The 19,716-nt window shown below is 43.2% G+C and overlaps 2 protein-coding genes across 2 annotated transcripts in view; both read right to left on the reverse strand.

The window, feature by feature from the left end:
• Positions 1–19,716, reverse strand: part of LOC310989792 (protein NLRC3-like) — a gene marked incomplete at both ends in the record, with an annotated part of 103,873 nt that overhangs the window by 81,452 nt on the left and 2,705 nt on the right. The gene's annotated exons all lie outside the window — the stretch shown is intronic.
• Positions 13,173–19,604, reverse strand: LOC310989729 (protein NLRC3-like; the record flags this gene model as incomplete). The annotated part of the gene is made up of 6 exons (XM_083976876.1): positions 13,173–13,362; positions 15,402–15,575; positions 16,191–16,653; positions 16,816–17,872; positions 18,161–18,423; positions 19,553–19,604. 6 exons carry the CDS (start codon positions 19,602–19,604, stop codon positions 13,173–13,175), a joined length of 2,199 nt encoding a protein of 732 aa, XP_083833002.1.

Genomic DNA, 19,716 nt, shown 5'->3' on the forward strand with positions numbered 1-19,716 from the left:
AGTGTTAATGGCTTTGAAGTGGTGAGTGAGAATATCTTAGTAAATACTGCTGAGCAGCAGACATTTTCTGACTACATGCTGTGTAAAAGAACCTGTTATTCAATGTGTTCTGAAATACTTTGTGTAAAGTACTGCAGCTGGCTGTGGGTTAACACGTGTTCATATCAAATATTTACTGTTAATGCTGGTATTTCTGTAGCTAATAAAAGTTAAATGATGTCCTGAAGGTTCATAGTATTTGTAATTCATTAGATTTTAACCGTATATTTTAAGGTGCACCGGTGAGTTTCGTGTTTGTTATTTGTCATGTTGCAAACAACGTGGTTGCTTTCAACAAAATATATTTATTAACTTAAAGGTTCGGTGTGTAATAATTGGCCACATTTATTGGCAAAATCTGAATATACTACCCATGAATATATTGAGTATAAGTGTATAATCGCTATAAAATAAAATGTGTTTGGTTTTCGAAACCTTATAATTCTTCTTTTATACATATAGGAAGAGTCTTGCTTCAGAGAGTGTCGCCATCTTCCGCCGCCATGTTTGTACGGCAGCCCGAACGGAAAATCCAGCCAGCCAGAGAGCACGATTCAAGAGTTTCATGTTCAGAGAACCAACAAAGAAGGAGGAGGAGGAAACAGCAGACATCTGGTAAAATGGTTTTTCTTTTTCTTCACCTCATCGCTCCATGCTCCTGAAATACTCCAGGGGCCGACTGGCCACTGGGAGTACCGGGAGTTTTCCTGGTGGGTCTGTGGGCCGTCCCGGTACGACGTGGTGCTGCAAGTGACACGCTGACGTTAGTGTGTTTAAATTTTTCTACCGTATGTAAGCAGCCAAAAAAGAGAAAAAGAAGAAGAAGCTCGAGGCCCGACCGAGTCTGACCGAGTCATATTTTCGGCACGAACCAGCGAGTCTGGTCGGGTTGTCCATGCTCACTTATTCAGAGCCCAAAAGAACAGCCCGGCAGCCCAGTCCAGAGAGCAGAGTAACAGAGAGAGACAGCACAGCAAGGTAAAGGTAAAGGTTCTTTATTTGTCACATATACAGTATAGCTAGTACAGTGAAATTCTATCTCTGCATTTAACCCATCCCTGAGGAGCAGTGGCCAGCCACGGTGCGGCGCCCGGGTACCAACTCCAGATTATGATCGTGTGTGTGTGTGGGCTACCTGCTGTAAAGGGTAGGCTAATATATTCTGTAATCATAGTTGGCTGAAAATCCCAGGACATAATGTAAAGCTCAAGCATGTGGAAGAGAGACAGAGAGAGACTACATTAAACAGTAAATAGGTTTTTTTTAAAGTGTGCCCTGCCCCTGAAAAAATGTAAGGGTTAGGGTATTAAAGCTCCATACAGTATAAAGGTAGATGTTTGTATTAAAGCTCCATAGATGTTTGTGTTAAAGCTCCATACAGTATAAAGGTAGATGTTTGTATTAAAGCTCCATAGATGTTTGTCTTAAAGCTCCATACAGTATAAAGGTAGATGTTTGTATTAAAGCTCTGTTACAGCCTATCTCTCTCTCTCCCTGACAGGAAACAGAGACAGAGGATCTTGTTCAGTAACAGAGCAGCTTTCAGCCCGTCAGAGAGATGTGTGACCAGCTCGTGGGTCACATCATCATTCCAGAGAATAAACTCAGTGCACACGATGCAAAATGGGAGTAAACAACTAGAAAATTCCCTCCAAGAAATTTTGAGAGGGCCACAATGAACAGTGATTGATCAAAAATTATAATAACCATCAAAATTAATTAATACAGAAATAGAAGAGACTTGTGTCTACGCAGCAGACTGACTAATCTACTGAAACACATGAATATGGTCTACTTGTTAATGGTGGGGTTTTTTTTGTACTTCTCTTTTAAGGGGAGGATGGATCTCCCAGTTTCTTTGTGCTTGTTGCAAAGATAATAAAGACATCCTATTCTATTCTACATTTTAAAGCTTAAACTGAGTCTCTAGGTGAAAGTATGCCGGAGCAGTAGACTTTTGAAAAAGTCCAATCATTTGTTAGTTTTTTCACCTCCTCCCATTCATCCTCTATGAGAAATGTGTTGCAGTTTTTTTCCGTAGAGAAAAGCAATAGCACACTGATCCCGATAGAACTGCACATTTTGATTAATAATTTGTCGAGTCGTGAATCGAACATTGACCTGTGACCTTGATACACAGTCAGAGGTCACAGGTCAAACTCTGAGCCTGACCAGAAACCAGACGTCTCCTCTTCCTCAAACACATTTCTGAAATGATATCAGAGGAAGAGTCCAGCTGATCTCTGACCTGCAGTCTTTATCTTTATTATCAGTTATTGATTAACACTGATCTTGCTGATGATCAGATATTGCCTTTGTCTGGAATTACTACTGACTAGTTAATAATTATCTTCAGTCATCGTCCTGCTGTGAACCTAGAGAGAGGAAACAACCTGGTTTCTGATATTAGACCGTGTTCATTAGATCAATATATTATTGAGTTATTATCTTTACAACACAACAGAAAAAGTGTGTGAGCACAACATGATGCACATTTGATTCAGGCTTTTTGTCTTTGCAACAATAAATAAAGCAAATAAATCATGTTTATTTCAGACTTTAATCCGATGGTGAAGAAACACATGAGATTTTTAATAAAATGTTGCCCACTGGTGGTTTAAAGATGAAATACACAACTCTATCTATCTATCTATCTATCTATCTATCTATCTATCTATCTATCTATCTATCTATCTATCTATCTATCTATCTATCTATCTATCTATCTATCTATTCAGACCATAATAAGATATGATGAGACTTTTATTGATCCCACATGAGTGAAATATACTTGTTGCAGAAGCAGAATAAGTACAAGAAGTAGAAGTTTAAAAAAGGGTAAAAAATAAAAATTTAAATATACATAATTTATCATGATACAAAAAAAGTCAGTGTTTATGAACATGACACTTACATTAATGTGTTAACTGTCGTCATAGTAACCTGTTCTGAACCTCCATCATGTTTAGAAACACTGAATAATGTGGAAATTAGCTGTAGTTCTTCACCACACCACAAGATGGAGCTGAATAATCAGAATGAATGGAGAAGACAACAGGAGGAGGAAGAGGAGGAGAGAGGAGGAGGAAGAGGAGGAGGAAGAGAGAGGAGGAGGAGAGATGAGGAGGAGGAGGAGGAAGAGGAGAGATGAGGAGGAGGAGGAGGAGAGATGAGGAGGAGGAGGAGTAGGAGGAGGAAGAGAGAGGAGGAATGAGGAGGAGAAGAGATGGGGAGGGAGGAGGAAGAGGAGAGATGAGGAGGAGGAGGAGGAATGAGGAGGAGGAGGAAGAGGGAGGAGGAGAAAGAGAGAGGAGGAGGAGGAGGAGGAGGAGGAGGAAGAGGAAAGAGGAGAGATGAGAAGGAGGAGGAGAGAGGAGGAGGAATGAGGAGGAGGAGGAGGAGGAAGAGGGAGGAGGAGGAGGAGTAGAGAGTGTGTAGAGGATCAGATGAGTCCAGAGACAGTGATGATCTCTGTCAGGTCCAGAACACACAGGGAGGATGGTGGACTGGACTCTGAGAGACAGTGGAGCTGCTCTCAGATCAGATCAGGGGGTTCAGGAGGGAGGGTAACCATCTGTGAAGATAAGCAGAGGACAGAGGTGATTGATCAGTGGTTGTCTCTCTCTCTCTCTCTCTGCTCTGATTGGCTGACTGTTGTCTCTCTATTCTGATTGGCTGACTGTTGTCTCTCTCTGCTCTGATTGGCTGACTGTTGTCTCTGTTATTGTCTCACTGACTTTAGTCCAATAGTGCTGAAAGCAGCACAGACTGACTCCGCCCCCCTACTGACCCCACAGTCTCCAGTCTACAGTCTGGACTCTTCACAAGATCATCCAGATCATTCACGTCTGAAGACTTCAGGTAGTTCTGACCCAGGTCCAGTTCTCTCAGGTGGGAGGGGTTGGACTTCAGAGCTGAGACCAGAGAAGAACAGCTGATCTCTGACAACCTGCAGTCCCTCAATCTGAATAAAGAATAAAAGAAGAAGATTAATTCATTGATAATCAAAAGAAGAGTTTTTTCTTCAACAGGTGAATTTCAGTGTCTTTGTCCAAACATGAGTTGTGAGGATCTTGTGCACATTGTTGTGATAGAGATGAAGTGAGTTGATGAGCTGATACTGGACATTTTCTCCAGAGTTTCTAGAAAACATGAGTCGTCTGACTGAGAGAAATACGAGTGTGTGTGAAGGTTGAACTGAAGTGAACAGACATTATTCATGACCACTGAGTGAAATGAGCTGAAACTGAAGAATCATTCTCACACAACAACAACTGCAAATATTCAACAACCACTATTTCAAATCTCATTGATCAATTCAATCAAAGACAATGATTCAAGTTCTGAGTGAAGATCAATCAGGTTCAGTTGTGGATCAAAGATCTAAGATCTACAACAGTAACAGTCAGTGAACTGACCTCAGAGTCTCCAGTCTACAGTCTGGACTCTCCAGAAAACCACTCAGATCCTTCACTCCTGAATCCTGCAGGTTGTTGATGCTCAGGTTCAGTTCTCTCAGGTGGGAGGGGTTGGACTTCAGAGCTGAGACCAGAGAAGAACAGCTGATGCAGTTCCTCAATCTGAATAAAGAATAAAAGAAGAAGATTAATTCATGGATAACTGATCAGATGATGATTCTCTGTTATTATTATTTTTATTATATTTTTATTTTATTTTTAGGCGTGTCCTCCACTAAGGATTTTCATAGTTGAATCTGATCAGATTTTGTCCATAGTCGACTAATCGTAGAATAATGTTGTTTTTTCCTCATTGATTCATGATCTCATTCGTGTCTTTTTCTGGAGAAAAGAGTTAAAACAGCTGAATAAACTAATTCTTCAGTTGGCATCAGATAACAGGACGTTCTCCATCCATCCTTTTCCTGATCTCACTCATTAAGCTGCGATGACATCATCATCTCTCTTTCAGGGACGGTGCAGCGATGACGAGTACGAGTGTGTGCTGTGAATTAACGAGTGTGTGCTGTGAATTAACGAGTGTGTGTGGAGAATGTTGTGGGGACAAGATATGAGCATCAGTGCTGGTTCAGACGGGTCAAAGGTCGAAGGTCACAGCACCGTGGTGTTGTTGGTGTTGTTGTTGTTGTTTGTGTGTGTGTGTGTGTGTGTAGGTGCTGCACGATATAGACAGAGAACGCGTCCCTTAGTTTAATATTGTAAATAAAACTTAAGGCCTGAATTTAGATAGAGAGAGAGAGACGGTCACGGTGCTCGATCACTCACTGTGATGTTTGTATCTAAACCGTTTCTCCTATTTTATAAGAAAACAGATAAATTCTAAGTAAAACCAGATGTTCAGCAGCAGGAAGCTCCTCTATATATTCACGATGGTACCATCTTTTCTTCATAACCACAGTTTGCAACATTCGACAGCGAGGTTGATCGTCCAATCAGAGCTCTCTGAATCGAATCATCGACTATAGTCGATTATTGGAGGTCACCCCTACACTGAAAAAAGTGTAACATGCAGTTGTTCATTCAAACTAATAACTGCCATTTGAAACAGGATAAAATTATTGATTTGATTGTAAAACTCATTCTTTTTGCATTTAGATACATCAAGTTTGATTTATACTGAACTAAATATACGTCCAAAGGACCCAAAACAAAGTTTTTGATTTCGCTCAATTTATTTTTTTTCCATCATGACCTGCAGGTAATATTTTTAGGTTGAGTCAAATGAACTGCGCATGCGCATTGCACACTGCTCAGTCAGCGCACATGTTAATGTCCGGTAGTTCCCTCTCGGCATGCTGACCAGACGCTGGACATCGTGATATTCTTTACGTCCTGGGTGGATTTCGTCGAAAAATAAACGTAAGTAGCAAAGACGTTGCTGATAATTAATGTTTTAGTGTTTTGTGTTGTTAAAATTGCAAAGAATAGCCCAATTTAAGTACTTATATGGGGCGATACCTGGCATGATTGTAACGTTAGCTGGCAGTAACGTTAGCTGGCTAGCTAGTTGGCAGTAGCAGCTATGACCGTGAATAATAATAAATATATTTTCTAACTCTTTACAAGTGTCGGTAATGTAAGCTAACGTTAGCCAAAAGGCTACATTCCAGGCTAAATAGGTATTGCAGACTGGGCCCGTCCTCTCGGGCTCAATTGTGTAGCCTCCTGCCCCTGGCAGCAACAGTTGTCAGGTCCGTAAAGGTAAGGAAATACGGTAGTGAAGCACTGGAGACGTGGGCCGATAACAACGGCAGCCTCCAGTGTTTTGGTATAAGTTACCGAGCAGGAGAGCCGTTGTGCTGAGCTGGGATGGGGGTGTTAGCGGCGGATGCTAACCGCTAACGCTAGTCGAAGTTAGCATCGAGCTAGCTCACTACAATGGCTCTCATACTTGTTAACTACATTCCAGGCTTTAGTTAACGTTAGATATCGTCCGTTCGCGGCTCCAGTGCTTCACCCAGACTGCATTTTTCCTTTGTGGTGCTGCAAGAGAGAGAAAGAGAAACGTTCTAGCACTTGCTAACATCCAGCTAGTGTGGCTATTACTCTGCGGCTGAGCTCTGTTGCTGGTGAGAAAACGCTGGCTCTCTCCACCCATAAAGGTTTACCTCTTGGTTCTGTATCATGTGGTCTTCAGAGAGTAGTAATTGTTTATTTTATCTTGTATGCTTTCAGAAACACAAGGCTGCTCTCTTCAGCTCCCTGGCTGTAGCCTATATCTCCATCCAACCTGAGCAGGTAACATGTTGCATCTACACTGCACATCGCCTTTTTAACCATTTCACAAATCACCCTGAATATTAGACCATTAGTTTGTCTTTGGACTTTAAGATTTGAAGCCAAACACAGTTTTTTTTAAAGAGTTGTTTGATATATAAGATCTTTCAAGAATGTGTTGTTGTCTTTGGCAGAGCGACACCAATTTCATATGGCACAGCAGGTATTTATGTACCCTCAAAAATCTCTTCTGGAAGTGTCAAATGTTTCAACTCTTTATCTCGATGTGTTGAAAGAGGAGATCGCAGAATGATCCTTGCATTATGGATCTTTGGCAGGGATCCCTGAATTCACTGAAATCATCCACATGTTGTTTCTGAAGGACAAACTTTTTTTCATTGTTCGGAAGCTGAGTGCATGGCACTGGGAACACTTCAGGGCCTTTGAACTTAAAGTGAGCCCCACCAAAGACATAATACTCGTGGTGCCAGATGAACTGACGGATCCATATCCGCTGGTGGATTACACTGTGGGAGGATTGCGTTTGATTACCCTGAAGAGACATATTCAAGTTTAAGGTCTGCATTTTCATCAAAACATCATATTTGCATATAATTCATTCTACTAGAAATGTTAAATGGGCACTTAATTGCCACTGGGGTAATTTGACACTGCACTTATTACAATTATAACCTGTCATCTTTATGCTCACACAATGTGATTGTGAATGTGAAATAATGCTTTGCTTCCCCCTCCCCTGTTCTCCACACCCATCCAGGACGTGTTTTTACACAAGCTTACTGCACTACATCTGTTTGCTCACAATCTGTCAACCCCTCTCAACACACCCAGGTAAGAATGACGGTTCTGACCTTGACCCCAACCTGGTTCTCCCTCTTTCCCGCTCTAGGAATCCTCATTTCTCTGCTGCTGGGGTTCAGTATTCTGCATCACATGTATCTGTCTCTGAGTCCTGTTGTAATGGTGGACTAAGTTAAAGGGACACTGAAACATTATTACAACTCTAACCTGTCATCTTTATGCCCACACAAGGTTGTTTTGAATGTAAATTAATGCTTTCCCTCTCCCCCTTTGTCTCTCCTGTTTTTTTTTCTCCAGACACCCAGGACATGGTTTGACTCCAGTCTCCTGCACTACACACGCCGTCAGGGCATCAAAATCTACACCAACACCTTTTTCAACACGCCCAGGTAAGAATGAGTTGTGACCCCAACTCCTAACCTGGGTCTCTCTCTCGCTCACTCGTCGGTCTTCCTCCTGCTGAGGTTCAGTATTCTTCATCATATGTGTCTGTATCTGACTGAGTCCTGTTGTCTCTCATGTCTCTTCCCCAGTGTAAAGACATCCAGGACGTTTTTTGACCCCACCCTGCACTTCATCGGTTGCCTGGGCATCACCATCTACATTCAACTTCTTGAACACATCCAGGTAATAACAGTCCCCAACCTGACCCCCCTCACCTGGTGAAGCCTACTCAAACTCAAACCATGATTGTTGTGTGGGCTTCCTAGAGGAGCCTGTCCACAATTTGGGGGTAAAATCAACTTATGTTGTATTGTGGTATTATCTATAATATTAGTTGAAGCATTACCCGATAGATCAGATAGGCTACCGTTGAGAACAAATGTTTTTATTCATCTGTAGAAACCTGCAGTGGGAGCTGATGCCATGTCTTTTGTGTGTCCCTGTCCTTTGTTATTTTAGTTGGTATTGAAGCAGCTTCCTGGACCCTTGATCCGTCAATATGGCAAATCCCATACGACTCCTCATCTTGTTGAGTGACGACGGCTCAGAGAGGATGGATCTACCACTGGTGCCAGACACTGTTGAAGAGCTCATTGAACAGGTCAAAAAAGCATACAAACTTACTGGAGGCATCAGGCTGCAATACAAAGATACTGACTTTGGAGGAGCATTTGTTAACTTAAGCTCAACCTCCTTGATCAAAGATCTTACCACCATCAAGGTCATACCGACTGTTCCTGATACTGATCTCATTCTTGAATTCATAGACAGTGCCCCAACTGATTTGAGTGACCTAGATTCAAGCTCCTTATCGACACACACTGATTCAGATGACACAATCATACTCAGCAGCAGCTCTTCTGAGAGACTCCGAACAAAGCCCTGGCCGAAAGAGTTCAACATCCCAACCTTCTCCTTTGAAACAGAAGGTCAACTCGAGAAAGGGAATGCTGAATACACAAAGAACCAAACTAGACTGACCCCTACGTCTAAAATGCTGTCAGACATTCTGGAAAGATTGGCAGAGAAGATTTTCTCCTACAAGGCGTACCCCAATGATGCAGACCTGAGTGATGTCGCAGAGGCTCTCACAAGGAAGCATCCCTGCCTTAGGCAACCAGACTCCTTCAATGAGAGCTATGGATGGAAAATGAGACTCAAGAATAAGATGTGCAATTATCGCACTCAGTTGAAGTCACATGGACTTGCATCTGAGCTCGTGGTGAACACACTCAAATCCAAGTCACGAGAAGATCCCCTTCCCCGCCCAGCAAAGAACAACAAAAAGGCAAGAAGAGGTGAGGCCAATTATTATCCTCAGCCCAGCATTGAGACTCCAGAAAGCCTGGAACAAGAAAGAACATTGCTTCTGACTGAAGTAAAGAAGAGAAACAATGACAAAACCATACGGGAGAAGATGGCCAGGACCTTCGAGTTTAGGAGGCAAGAGGTTGTAGATCAGAACCCTTCCATCGAGAACCTCATGGAAAGATGGCCAGCTCTATTTCAGGTGGAAGAGGTATACCTTTCTTAACCTCTTTCATACTAATTATAACAAACATTTTTTCAGAAATAATACATCCACAGGGCTTTGTGAAGACTAGTAATAGTATTGCTTTTTCATCAAAAATTATATTTAGTTTGAAATTACTACTAAGTGTGTAAGTGTTGTTGTTGTTGTTGTTGTTGTCCTGCTTGTTGTTTTTATGAGACCAAAAACAAATTTCCACACAGTGGACAACAAATGAAACTAACTAAATTTTGACAGAAGCAATGAACAACAACAAATCATAACAAATCATAACCAAAACACAACCAAATGGGGAACAATTGTTACATGGTTGTTATAGACCATACATTCTAGTGGGACCTAAATGATCATTGAGGGGTATTTGTGTATGAAGAATTATACATTTTGATAATTGACAATTTAGTAAAGGAGAGACCAGATAAAACTCATACTTTGGAGGTGGGAAATGAATGCTTGTGCGAAGTTTGTCTTCAATAAAAATTATTAAAATATATATATTGTGCACTGCTTCCTCATGTACAGATCAATGCAGAGTTTCTGCGGGTTACTGCAGTTCCCCTGCTGCCGAGATTTATGGCCCAGCTGGACAAGTACTCCACGCAGCTACTGAAGATCATCAAAAAGAGAGGAGGGGCAACCAAAGCAAAAACTGCCATGATCCTGGAGTTTCTTGATCAGGTATGATGTATATAATGAACCACTAACAACAGTTAGCATTTTAACCCTTGTCTGATGGGGATAGGTATCCTTGTCCATTTTTATTTCAGTGATTATGGTTATAGTCATTTGAAAAATGCTGTATCTTTTTAAACTGTTGGTATGAAGTGTGTGTGTGTCAAGCAAGGATGTGTGGGCTTTGCAAATGTTCTTTACACACTAGCAGCAGGTGCCCTTCCTCTGGTGCACACAGAGTTGCATTTTGGGGGATTTGGAGGAACTGCTCTCCTCACCTTGCTGTGAAGTGACCAGTGCAAATACCAGCTCTTCCACAAACCAGCGAGATGCTTGCACAATACCTTGATTCCAGCTCAAATCCACATTCATCCACAGCACAAATTAGTGAAAGCAGAGACATCCAGGATGAGAACATGTCAATGACCACTGGCAGGTCTTGAGAGAGCGCTGTAAAAGACAGGATTGGCCTGACCTGGCAAAGAGACATCCAGTCATCTCTCTTGTAAGAGTGGTCAGTGGTCTCTGACATATCCTGTAACGCTCTGATTTCAATTAATTGTGCTATGGATCCAATCGTACAAGCACCGACTGTTTGTGGTAGAGCTGGAAATTCAAAAGCTTGCCTATCCTCCACACTGCATAGTAACCCTTTTTCACTGTCCCTGCAGGATGCTGATGCTGATCTCAGAAGGGAGTGTGTCCTCAAATCTCTCATCATATACCTGGGAGAATGTGTTGAGGACCTGATAAAAGAATACACGGTATGTCCAAATCTGTTGTCTCTCCGTGATGAGATGCAACTTTAATAATCCTGGGGGAAGCTTGAAAGCCCTGCTATTGGATGTGGTGATTAATAATCAGTTGTTCACTTGTACATTTTGTCCTATATTTGACCTCAGATGTCCCAGAAAGATCAAGCCGAGCTGGAGAGTACCACCATGGCGGTCTTCGTCTTTAGAGAGAACTCCAGCATTCTACAACAGCCAAAAGAGATCGGGATCATCATTGATGGTGTGGAAGTTCTCAGTGAGTTGCCTTCTGTGGCAGCTGGAGTGGTAATGCTCTTTGGACTCTGTTATGCTCTTAACATGGAATATCCACAGGGGTTCAGGTTTACCTTTGAGGCTCTTCAGAAGATCCTGATGGAGCTTGGTTCCAACAAGATGAGCTCCAAGATTCGCAAACTGAATGGTGAACTCCACACTGCACAGTAGTATGTGTGACATGCGTACACATGCTTGTGTGTTTACACACAGAGTAGATGTTGCATTTATATTGAGGTAGCCTGTAGTAACCACAAGTCAGCACTTTATGAGGGGGAGAACCTCAGCTGCACTTAGTTGCACCTAGCCAAGGGTGCTGTAGCCATTTAAGGCTATGTTATATTGTTGGGCTTTGAGTGAGTGAATAATATTTAATGTAATTTCATTTACCGGTTATTACAGTTCGGATTGTATAGAGCCTGTGTATAGGCCTATTACCACGTGTGTGTTTGTCCTGGTTCATTTGCTAATCTATTTTTTTATCTGACTTGTATTTCTTAAAGATCTGTGCTGAAAACGTTGTAGCAGATTCTAAGTTCAGATACAATATTGATAAAGACCGCCCAGTTCAAAGGGAGATTCCAGTTGCCAGAGGGTGATAAAACGGCATGTTTTCTCAAAAACAATTCACTGTTATTCCTGTGTGTTAACAGTATATCCTCCCCTGCCCTCATGGCCCTGTCCTGCTCTCTCTCCTCCTCTCTCCTGCCTCTCATCCTTTCCTCTGTTCCCCTCTCCATATATTCTCCTGGCCTGACTAACCCAAGAAATCAAAGGTAGTCTTAGTTTAAATTAATGATTGGCATGAAAAATAAAAGAGATCAGTACCTGAAAATTGTATTCTTACATGGCTATACAAGTTGTAATGATTTCACATACAAATAAAAAATAAGTAACTTTATGTCTGGATGTTTAACCCCAGGCATTACAGGGAAATGACAACAATATCACCCTTTGTTGAAGCATCTGTGTTTTATTTAATTTTCAATTAGCTCCACATCACCCTCTCCAGCCTTTCTCCTCTTCTCTCCACCGTCTCCTCCCCTTGCCACCTTGCAGTGCCTTTAGGGATGCTATACAGTGTATCATTTTAGTCAGCATCCAGGTTTAGTCATAGTCCAGGGTTACACACATATCTGCCCTCTTTTAGATTTAAAAAAAATGAAGGCCGATTGCATAATGTTAATGTTGCATATGGTTAATATGTTTAAGATTAATAAATACATTTAATGTAATCTGTTGGCGAAGTGTCTTTTTTTATAGAGTTTATAAGGTGGGAAACAAATTATTTTTGGGTCAAATAAAATGTAAAAAATATAGTTTGGATATATGTAAATTAATTAACTGGTGTCAATGCAAACAATTCAAATTAAATAAAAGTGAATACATTAGGTTGGTTCAATTTCAATTTATTAGTTTGGTTCAATAACTAAAAGTGAAGAAAATAATTTGGATCAAGGCAAAAAATTAAGGTTGAGTCAAGTGCAGTATTATTGTTTACATCAACATAAAATAATTAGGTCATATGAAGTTACTCAATTTAGATTCTGTGAAGTCAAATATTTTAGATGTGATATCTGGACATCATTTTTTTTAGTTTGAGCAAGGTTATACTTTTTTCAGTGTATCAATAACTTTATTGATCAACTCGTATCAGGGTTAAATCAATGAACTAACAGCACAGGGGTCTATGACATGATGAAACCCAGTGTCAAGTGGTGTAACTTTGATTTTTGATAAAAAATCTGAATAAACAGGAAAATACATCTGGACTCAAATCAAAGGACATGTCCTGCTTATGATGCATTAAAATCTAAATAAAGAAACACAGAAAATAATCTATTTCAATTTAATGTTTTCAGAATTTTTGCATTATTTTTACAAGTTCACTTTAATCCACTGTAGGTGGATCAGATACAACAGTCAGTGAACTGACCTCAGAGTCTCCAGTCTACAGTCTGGACTCTCCAGAAAACCACTCAGATCCTTCACTACTGAATCCTGCAGCTTGATGTTCCAGCTCAGGTCCAGGTGTCTCAGGTGGGAGGGGTTGGACTTCAGAGCTGAGCCCAGAGAAGAACAGCTGATCCCTGACAACCAGCAGAGCTCCAATCTGAATAAAGAATAAAAGCAGTGAGTTGAGGACAAAGCTCCTTGTTGACAGCGTTCAGTGTCTCATCATCTGTTCAGAGCTGAAGAAGCTTCAGAAAGAACAAGTTTAGAAAATCAAAGTCCAACAGCTGAAGCAACAGGAAGCAGGTTAAACAGTGACAGAGAGAAAACAGCTCATTAAAGGACAATTCCGGGCAAATTCAACTCGGGGCTGTATTTTCCTAACATTTCAGGTCTAAAAGAAGGAATCTGAAGATTTCCAGTTTAATGTCTCCTGTTTTGCGGTAGTTGTGTCTGTCCCCGCATCGCCACGGCAGCGATGAATAGAGCGGATTTAATTTCCCCTGCTTAGGCTGTTTACATCCCTCAAAGCCACAGACAGCGTCAGATGGCGACTCAAACATGCACCCAGAAGTTTATTTACTTCAAGCAAGTCAAGAGTTGATATTCCTGTGTTTATGACACAAACGGGAGCTTCTGACTGCACCTGAACACACCGAGCGTCAACTTGGGTCTTGCACCAGACTTTGAATTAGATCTAGTTTTACAGACATGTCAGCTTGCTTGAAGTAAATAAACTTCTCTGTGAACATGAAGCAACAACCTTCAGCCCATCTTGGTGAGCCTCCAAACAAACCAGCTGAGCCTCTGCAGCTGCTTCATGTCAGCAGCAACAAGACCAACACTAGCAGCTCTGCTCTCACCTGTCTCACCTTGATTCTCAGCATTCACAGTCATTGACAGGAAGTGGCTGCAGTGTGTGCCGTGCTCTTCACTTCCTGCTTCACACTCCAGCCTCTCCCAGCCAGTTGAGCTACCAGGGAGCAGACTTTAGCTGCCAACAGCTCCCTACAGCCAGCCTCCACTGGAGCGCAGCTTTCCAGCCTCCTCTGCCTCTGCTGCCAGCTCTGTGGATCTCAGCTGCTTCCTCTCATGCTTCCTCCCATGGTTCTGTCAGCTCCACAACATCCACCAGCTGCTGTGTTTCTGACCACAACTCAATATCTGCTCTCAGATCAGTGCTGCACGTTGCTTCAACAACAAGTGTCTGAGTTGAAAACAACAGTTGTAGAAGCTGAGCTCGTTCTCTGCTGCTCTGAATCACAAACACTACGACTGCTCTCACTAGAGATGCGCGGTTTGCGGACACAACCGCGGAGTCCGCGGATAAACCGCGGGTCGGGCGGGTGACATGATGAAAAAATAGATTTTAATTAGATTCGGGCGGGTGGCGGTTGAACCAATTAGGAAAAATATATAGCCTACATTTAGTTAAATATTGTTACCCACATACGAAAAACGAGCAGCACTCTTTGAAACAGTCAAATTTTCATCAGGCACTGCAGTAATTGCCCACTGGTGTCTGTGCATGAGAGATGGCAACACCTTACTCATTTTGTGAGGAACGCACTCCTGATCTGCACTGCTGCAGCAGCCTGCACATGTCGCTGTGCTGTGTTGTTGTGCTGTGTGCGTCACCTGGCTGGCTGAGCCACATGGCTGTCGTTCCGGCGCAACTCATTATCACTGGCTGTTTGTGTTGTCTGTCAAAACGTGGATGAATGAAACCTATCGACTTTATATCGACCGCGGACGTCAGGAATAGATTTTCGGCTTTTGGCTCGTTCCGTTCATCTCCGCATAGCGCTCTGTTCCCGTTATAGAGAGCAAAAGAGAGAGAGAGGCGCGCACTGCATGACAGCAGCGCGCGGTAGAAGTGAAACTCATCAGGCCAGACCACCCTCATCCATATTAGATATTGACCTACAACAACGGGCGGATGGCGGGCGGGTGTGGTTTTGAAAAAACGTTGGTTCGGGTGGATGGCGGGTGGATGACGACTTTTGTGATGCGGTTGCGGATGAAATAATTGCCTATCCGCGCATCTCTAGCTCTCACCTTCTTCTCTCTGGACTCATCTCAACTGTTTTCTCTCTTCAGCTTCTTGAGAAAAATCCTCACACACAAATCCTGACATGTATGAACCAATGAGAAGCTGAAGCTTCAAACAACTACAACAGCTCCAGTCAGTGAACTCACCTCAGAGTCTCCAGTCTACAGTTTGGACTCTCCAGTCCAGCACACAGACGCTTCACTGATGAATCATCCAGCTGGTTCCTACTCAGGTCCAGGTGTGTCAGGTGGGAGGGGCTGGACTTCAGAGCTGAGGCAACGACTTCATAGTGAATCCCTGAGAGTCGACAACCAACAAGTCTGTGATTAGAGAAGAAACAAACTGTGTGAGAGTAAAATCAGACAATTTGTACTAAACACACACAACATGTCATCATGTGATCAACATGTGCTCTTCACACTCTGGTTCAATTCATCTTCTCTCTTTGTGTTGGACATGAAACAATAATCCTCATCAGGGCTGGGCTGGAAAAACCCATTCAGATTCAGATCCACCTCCTCTTGAATCATCCAACATCCATTCATCAAAGCCCAGATGGATGTTTAATCCAGGCTCCTGCGGCCGACACAGGTGGATGTGGTCAGGTGAGCTCAGGTGTAGAGCTGCAGGTGTCACCTGAACAACGCTCACACACATTGATTTTCTCCAAACATGAAATGAAGTCAAAGAAAATCAAGGTGAAATGTAGAAACATCTTCAGCAGCAGACGATCTGACCACTAAAGTGTGTGTCCTGCACAGATCTAATCCAGACTGAGGACACGCTACAAGTTGTCATGGTGACATTTAAGGTGGACTGATTGATTTCCATGGGTCACTGAGCAGTGTGTGTGTGTGTGTGTGTGTGTGTGTGTGTGTGTGTGTGTGTGTGTGTGTGTGTGTGTGTGTGTCTGTGTGTGTGTTTTATTGACTCACTCAGCCTTCCTGCAGTTCCTCACAGCTGGGATCAGTCTCAGTCGTCCCTCCTCTGATGTCTTGTACTTCTTCAGGTCCAACTCGTCCAGAACCTGCTCTGACATCTGCAGCATGTAGGCCAGAGCTGAACACTGGATCACAGAGAGTTTCTTCTCTGATCTGTTCTCTGACTCCAGGAACTGTTGGATCTCCTGATGAACTGACTGGTCCTTCATCTCCGTCAGACAGTGGAAGATGTTGATGCTTCTGTCTGGACAGTAACTGTTCATCTCCTTCAGGTTGTTGATGGTTCTCTGGATGGTTTCTGGACTGTTGTCTGTCTGACCCAGCAGACCTCCTAACAGCCTCTGGTTGGACTTCAGAGAGAGGCCATGAAGGAAGCGAACAAACAGGTCTAGGTGACCGTTTCTACTGAGGAGGGATTTCTGCATGGCTCTCTGCAGGAAGTTAACCAGGGTTAAACCTTCTTCTTCTTCTTCTTCTTCTTCTTCTTCTTCTTCTTCTTCTTCTTCTTCTTCTGAAGACAAGTCCCTGTTATCATGTTCCTGAACTTGTTTTATCAGGGTTAAATCATCAGACTTTGGGTTTGAGTCTCTCTGTCTGTCGTCTTCATCCAGGGTTAAACCATCATGTTGTTCTCCCAGGAACTTCTTGAGGACCTGTGTGTTCCTGTTGGTGAAACAGTGGAACATGTAGACTGCAGCCAGAAACTCCTGAACACTCAGATGAACAAAGCAGTAGACTGTTTTCTGGAAGATCACACTATCTCTTTTGAAGATCTCAGTACAGAGTCCTGAGTTCACCAAGGCCTCTGTGACATCCAGACCACACTGCTCCAGGTCTTCTTGGTAGAACATGATGTTTCCTTCCTCCAGCTGTTCAAACGCCAGCCTCCCCAGCTTCAGAAGAACTTCCCTGTCGGCCTCCGTCAGCTCCTGTGGACTCGTCTCATGTCCTTCACCGTACTTGTTCTTCTTCCTCTTTGTCTGGACCAGCAGGAAGTGTGAGAACAGGTCCGTCGTGGTCTTGGGCAGCTCTCCTCTCTGGTCTGTGGTCAACATGTGCTCCAGAACTGTAGCACTGATCCAGCAGAAGACTGGGACTTGACACATGATGTGGAGGGTCCTGGACGTCTGGATGTGTGAGATGATTCTTCTGGACAGATCTTCATCACAGGGCCTCCTCCTGAAGTACTCCTCCATCTGGGCGTCAGTGAAGCCTCGGACCTCTGTTACCCTGTCGACACATGTAGGAGGGATCTGATTGGCTGCTGCAGGTCTGGAGGTGATCCAGACCAGAGCCGAGGGAAGCAGATTCCCCTGGATGAGGTTTGTCAGCAGCACGTTGACTGATGACGTCTGTGTGACATCAGACACAACCTCCCTGTTGTTGAAGTCCAGTGACAGTCGGCTTTCATCCAGGCCGTCAAAGATGAAGAGAAGTTTACAGACAGCCAGCTGCTCTGCTGTGACCTTCTGTAATGTTGGATGGAAAACATGGAGCAGCCTGAGAAGACTCAACCGCTGATCTCTGATCAGGTTCAGCTCCCTGAAGGAAAGCAGAACCAGCAGACTGACATCTTGGTTCTCCAAGCCCTCGGCCCAGTCCAGACTGAACTTCTGCACCGAGACGGTTTTTCCAACGCCAGCGACGCCGTTGGTCAAAACCACTCTGATGGGTCTCTGTTGGACAGGTGAGACCGTAGAGACGTCCTCTCTCTGTTGGACAGGTGAGACCGTAGAGACGTCCTCTCTCTGTTGGACAGGTGAGACCGTAGAGACGTCCTCTCTCTGTTGGACAGGTGAGACCGTAGAGACGTCCTCTCTCTGTTGGACAGGTGAGACCGTAGAGACGTCCTCTCTCCGTTGGACAGGTGAGACCGTAGAGACGTCCTCTCTCCGTTGGACAGGTGAGACCGTAGAGACGTCCTCTCTCTGTTGGACAGGTGAGACCGTAGAGACGTCCTCTCTCTGTTGGACAGGTAAGTCTTTAAAGATGTCGTTGCACCTGATTGGAGTGTCATGGAGGGTCTTCTTCTTGGACGTTGTCTCCAGCTGTCTCACCTCATGTTGGGTATTAACCTCTTCACTCTGTCCCTCTGTGATGTAGAGCTCAGTGTAGATCCTGTTGAGGAGGGTTCCACTTCCTGTTCCCTTAGTTCCTTCAGTCACTCGTTCACATCTGCTCCTCAGACTGATCTTATGTTGATCTAAAACCTCCTGCAGACCACGATCTGCTGAGAGACAAGAGACAGAGTCAGACTGAAGACAGAGAGTCTGACAATCTGATCAGATTATTTTCATCAGCTACAGAAAAACTACAGACAACAAAGAGAAGGTTTGAATCATCATCTTAAATGTCAGTGCTGTGTAGGGCTGCATGTGGGAGGAGAGCGGAGCAGCCGAAGAGAGCCACGTAAATCGGACAGTAAAGAACACACTAATTTCATAATAACACACTTTTTATTTTCATACAACAGCCAATCAGTTGTCCATGTGTGATATTTTTCCTCACAGATCCGTCCTCAAATCACTCGCAATTAAAAGAGGCAAGGCAAGGCAAGGCAATTTTATTTGTATAGCCCGTTTTTACAAACAGTTTGTCTCAAAGGGCTTCACATGGCATCGTAACAACATCCTCTGTCCTTAGACCCTCACATCGACTGAGGAAAAACTCCATGGAAAACCCTTTTAACAGGGAAAAATCGGAGAAACCTCAGGGTGAGCAACAGAGGAGGGGTCCCTCACCCAGGAGCAAAACAAAAAAAAGAAAAAGAAGGAATGCCACGAAATTACAGTACAGGCCAAAAGTTTGGACACACCTTCTCATTCAATGTGTTTCCTTTATTCTCACTGAAGGCACCAAAACTATGAATTAACACATGTGGAATTAACAAAAAAGTGTGAAATAACTGAAAACGTAAATGTCTTTTCTTCTTTGTCTTCTCTTTCTTCTTTTCTTTTTCCTCTCCTTCTTCCTCCTCCTCCTCTATCTCTGCCCCCAGCAATTCTAGTTTCTTCAAAGTAGCCCCCCTTTGCTCTGATTACTGCTTTTTGCTCTTGGCATTCTCTTGATGAGCTTCAAGAGGTGAACCTGACACGAAAATGGTTTTCACTTCACAGGTGTCAGAGTGCCTTGTCAGGGTTCATTAGTGGAATTTCAGTGAGAATCTACAATGTAAATAGTCATGAAAATAAAGGAAATGCATTGAGTGTGTCCAAACTTTTGGCCTGTACTGTAAATTGTCCCGTTTATAGGCTAAACATTTTTCTTATAACGGCAGTGCACACTTCAATAAAGGAACCATTAACATTTCAGCCTAAATAAACAATAAAATATTGGCAGATACATTTTTTTAACACAGAACGAGGTGGTTGTCAGCAGCAGTGCAATTATAGCCCAAACGCAGCACATTATGCCAAAAACGAACCATAGGCTAATATGAATCTTCTAACATTCTGCGCCCGAGCTGTGTGTGTGTGGGGTATCTGAGTAGGTGAAATGGTGCTCGGATGCCGCTCAGGCC

This window comes from Trachurus trachurus, assembly GCF_905171665.1.
Source record: "Trachurus trachurus genome assembly, chromosome: 8".
NCBI classification, from domain to species: Eukaryota; Metazoa; Chordata; class Actinopteri; order Carangiformes; family Carangidae; genus Trachurus; species Trachurus trachurus.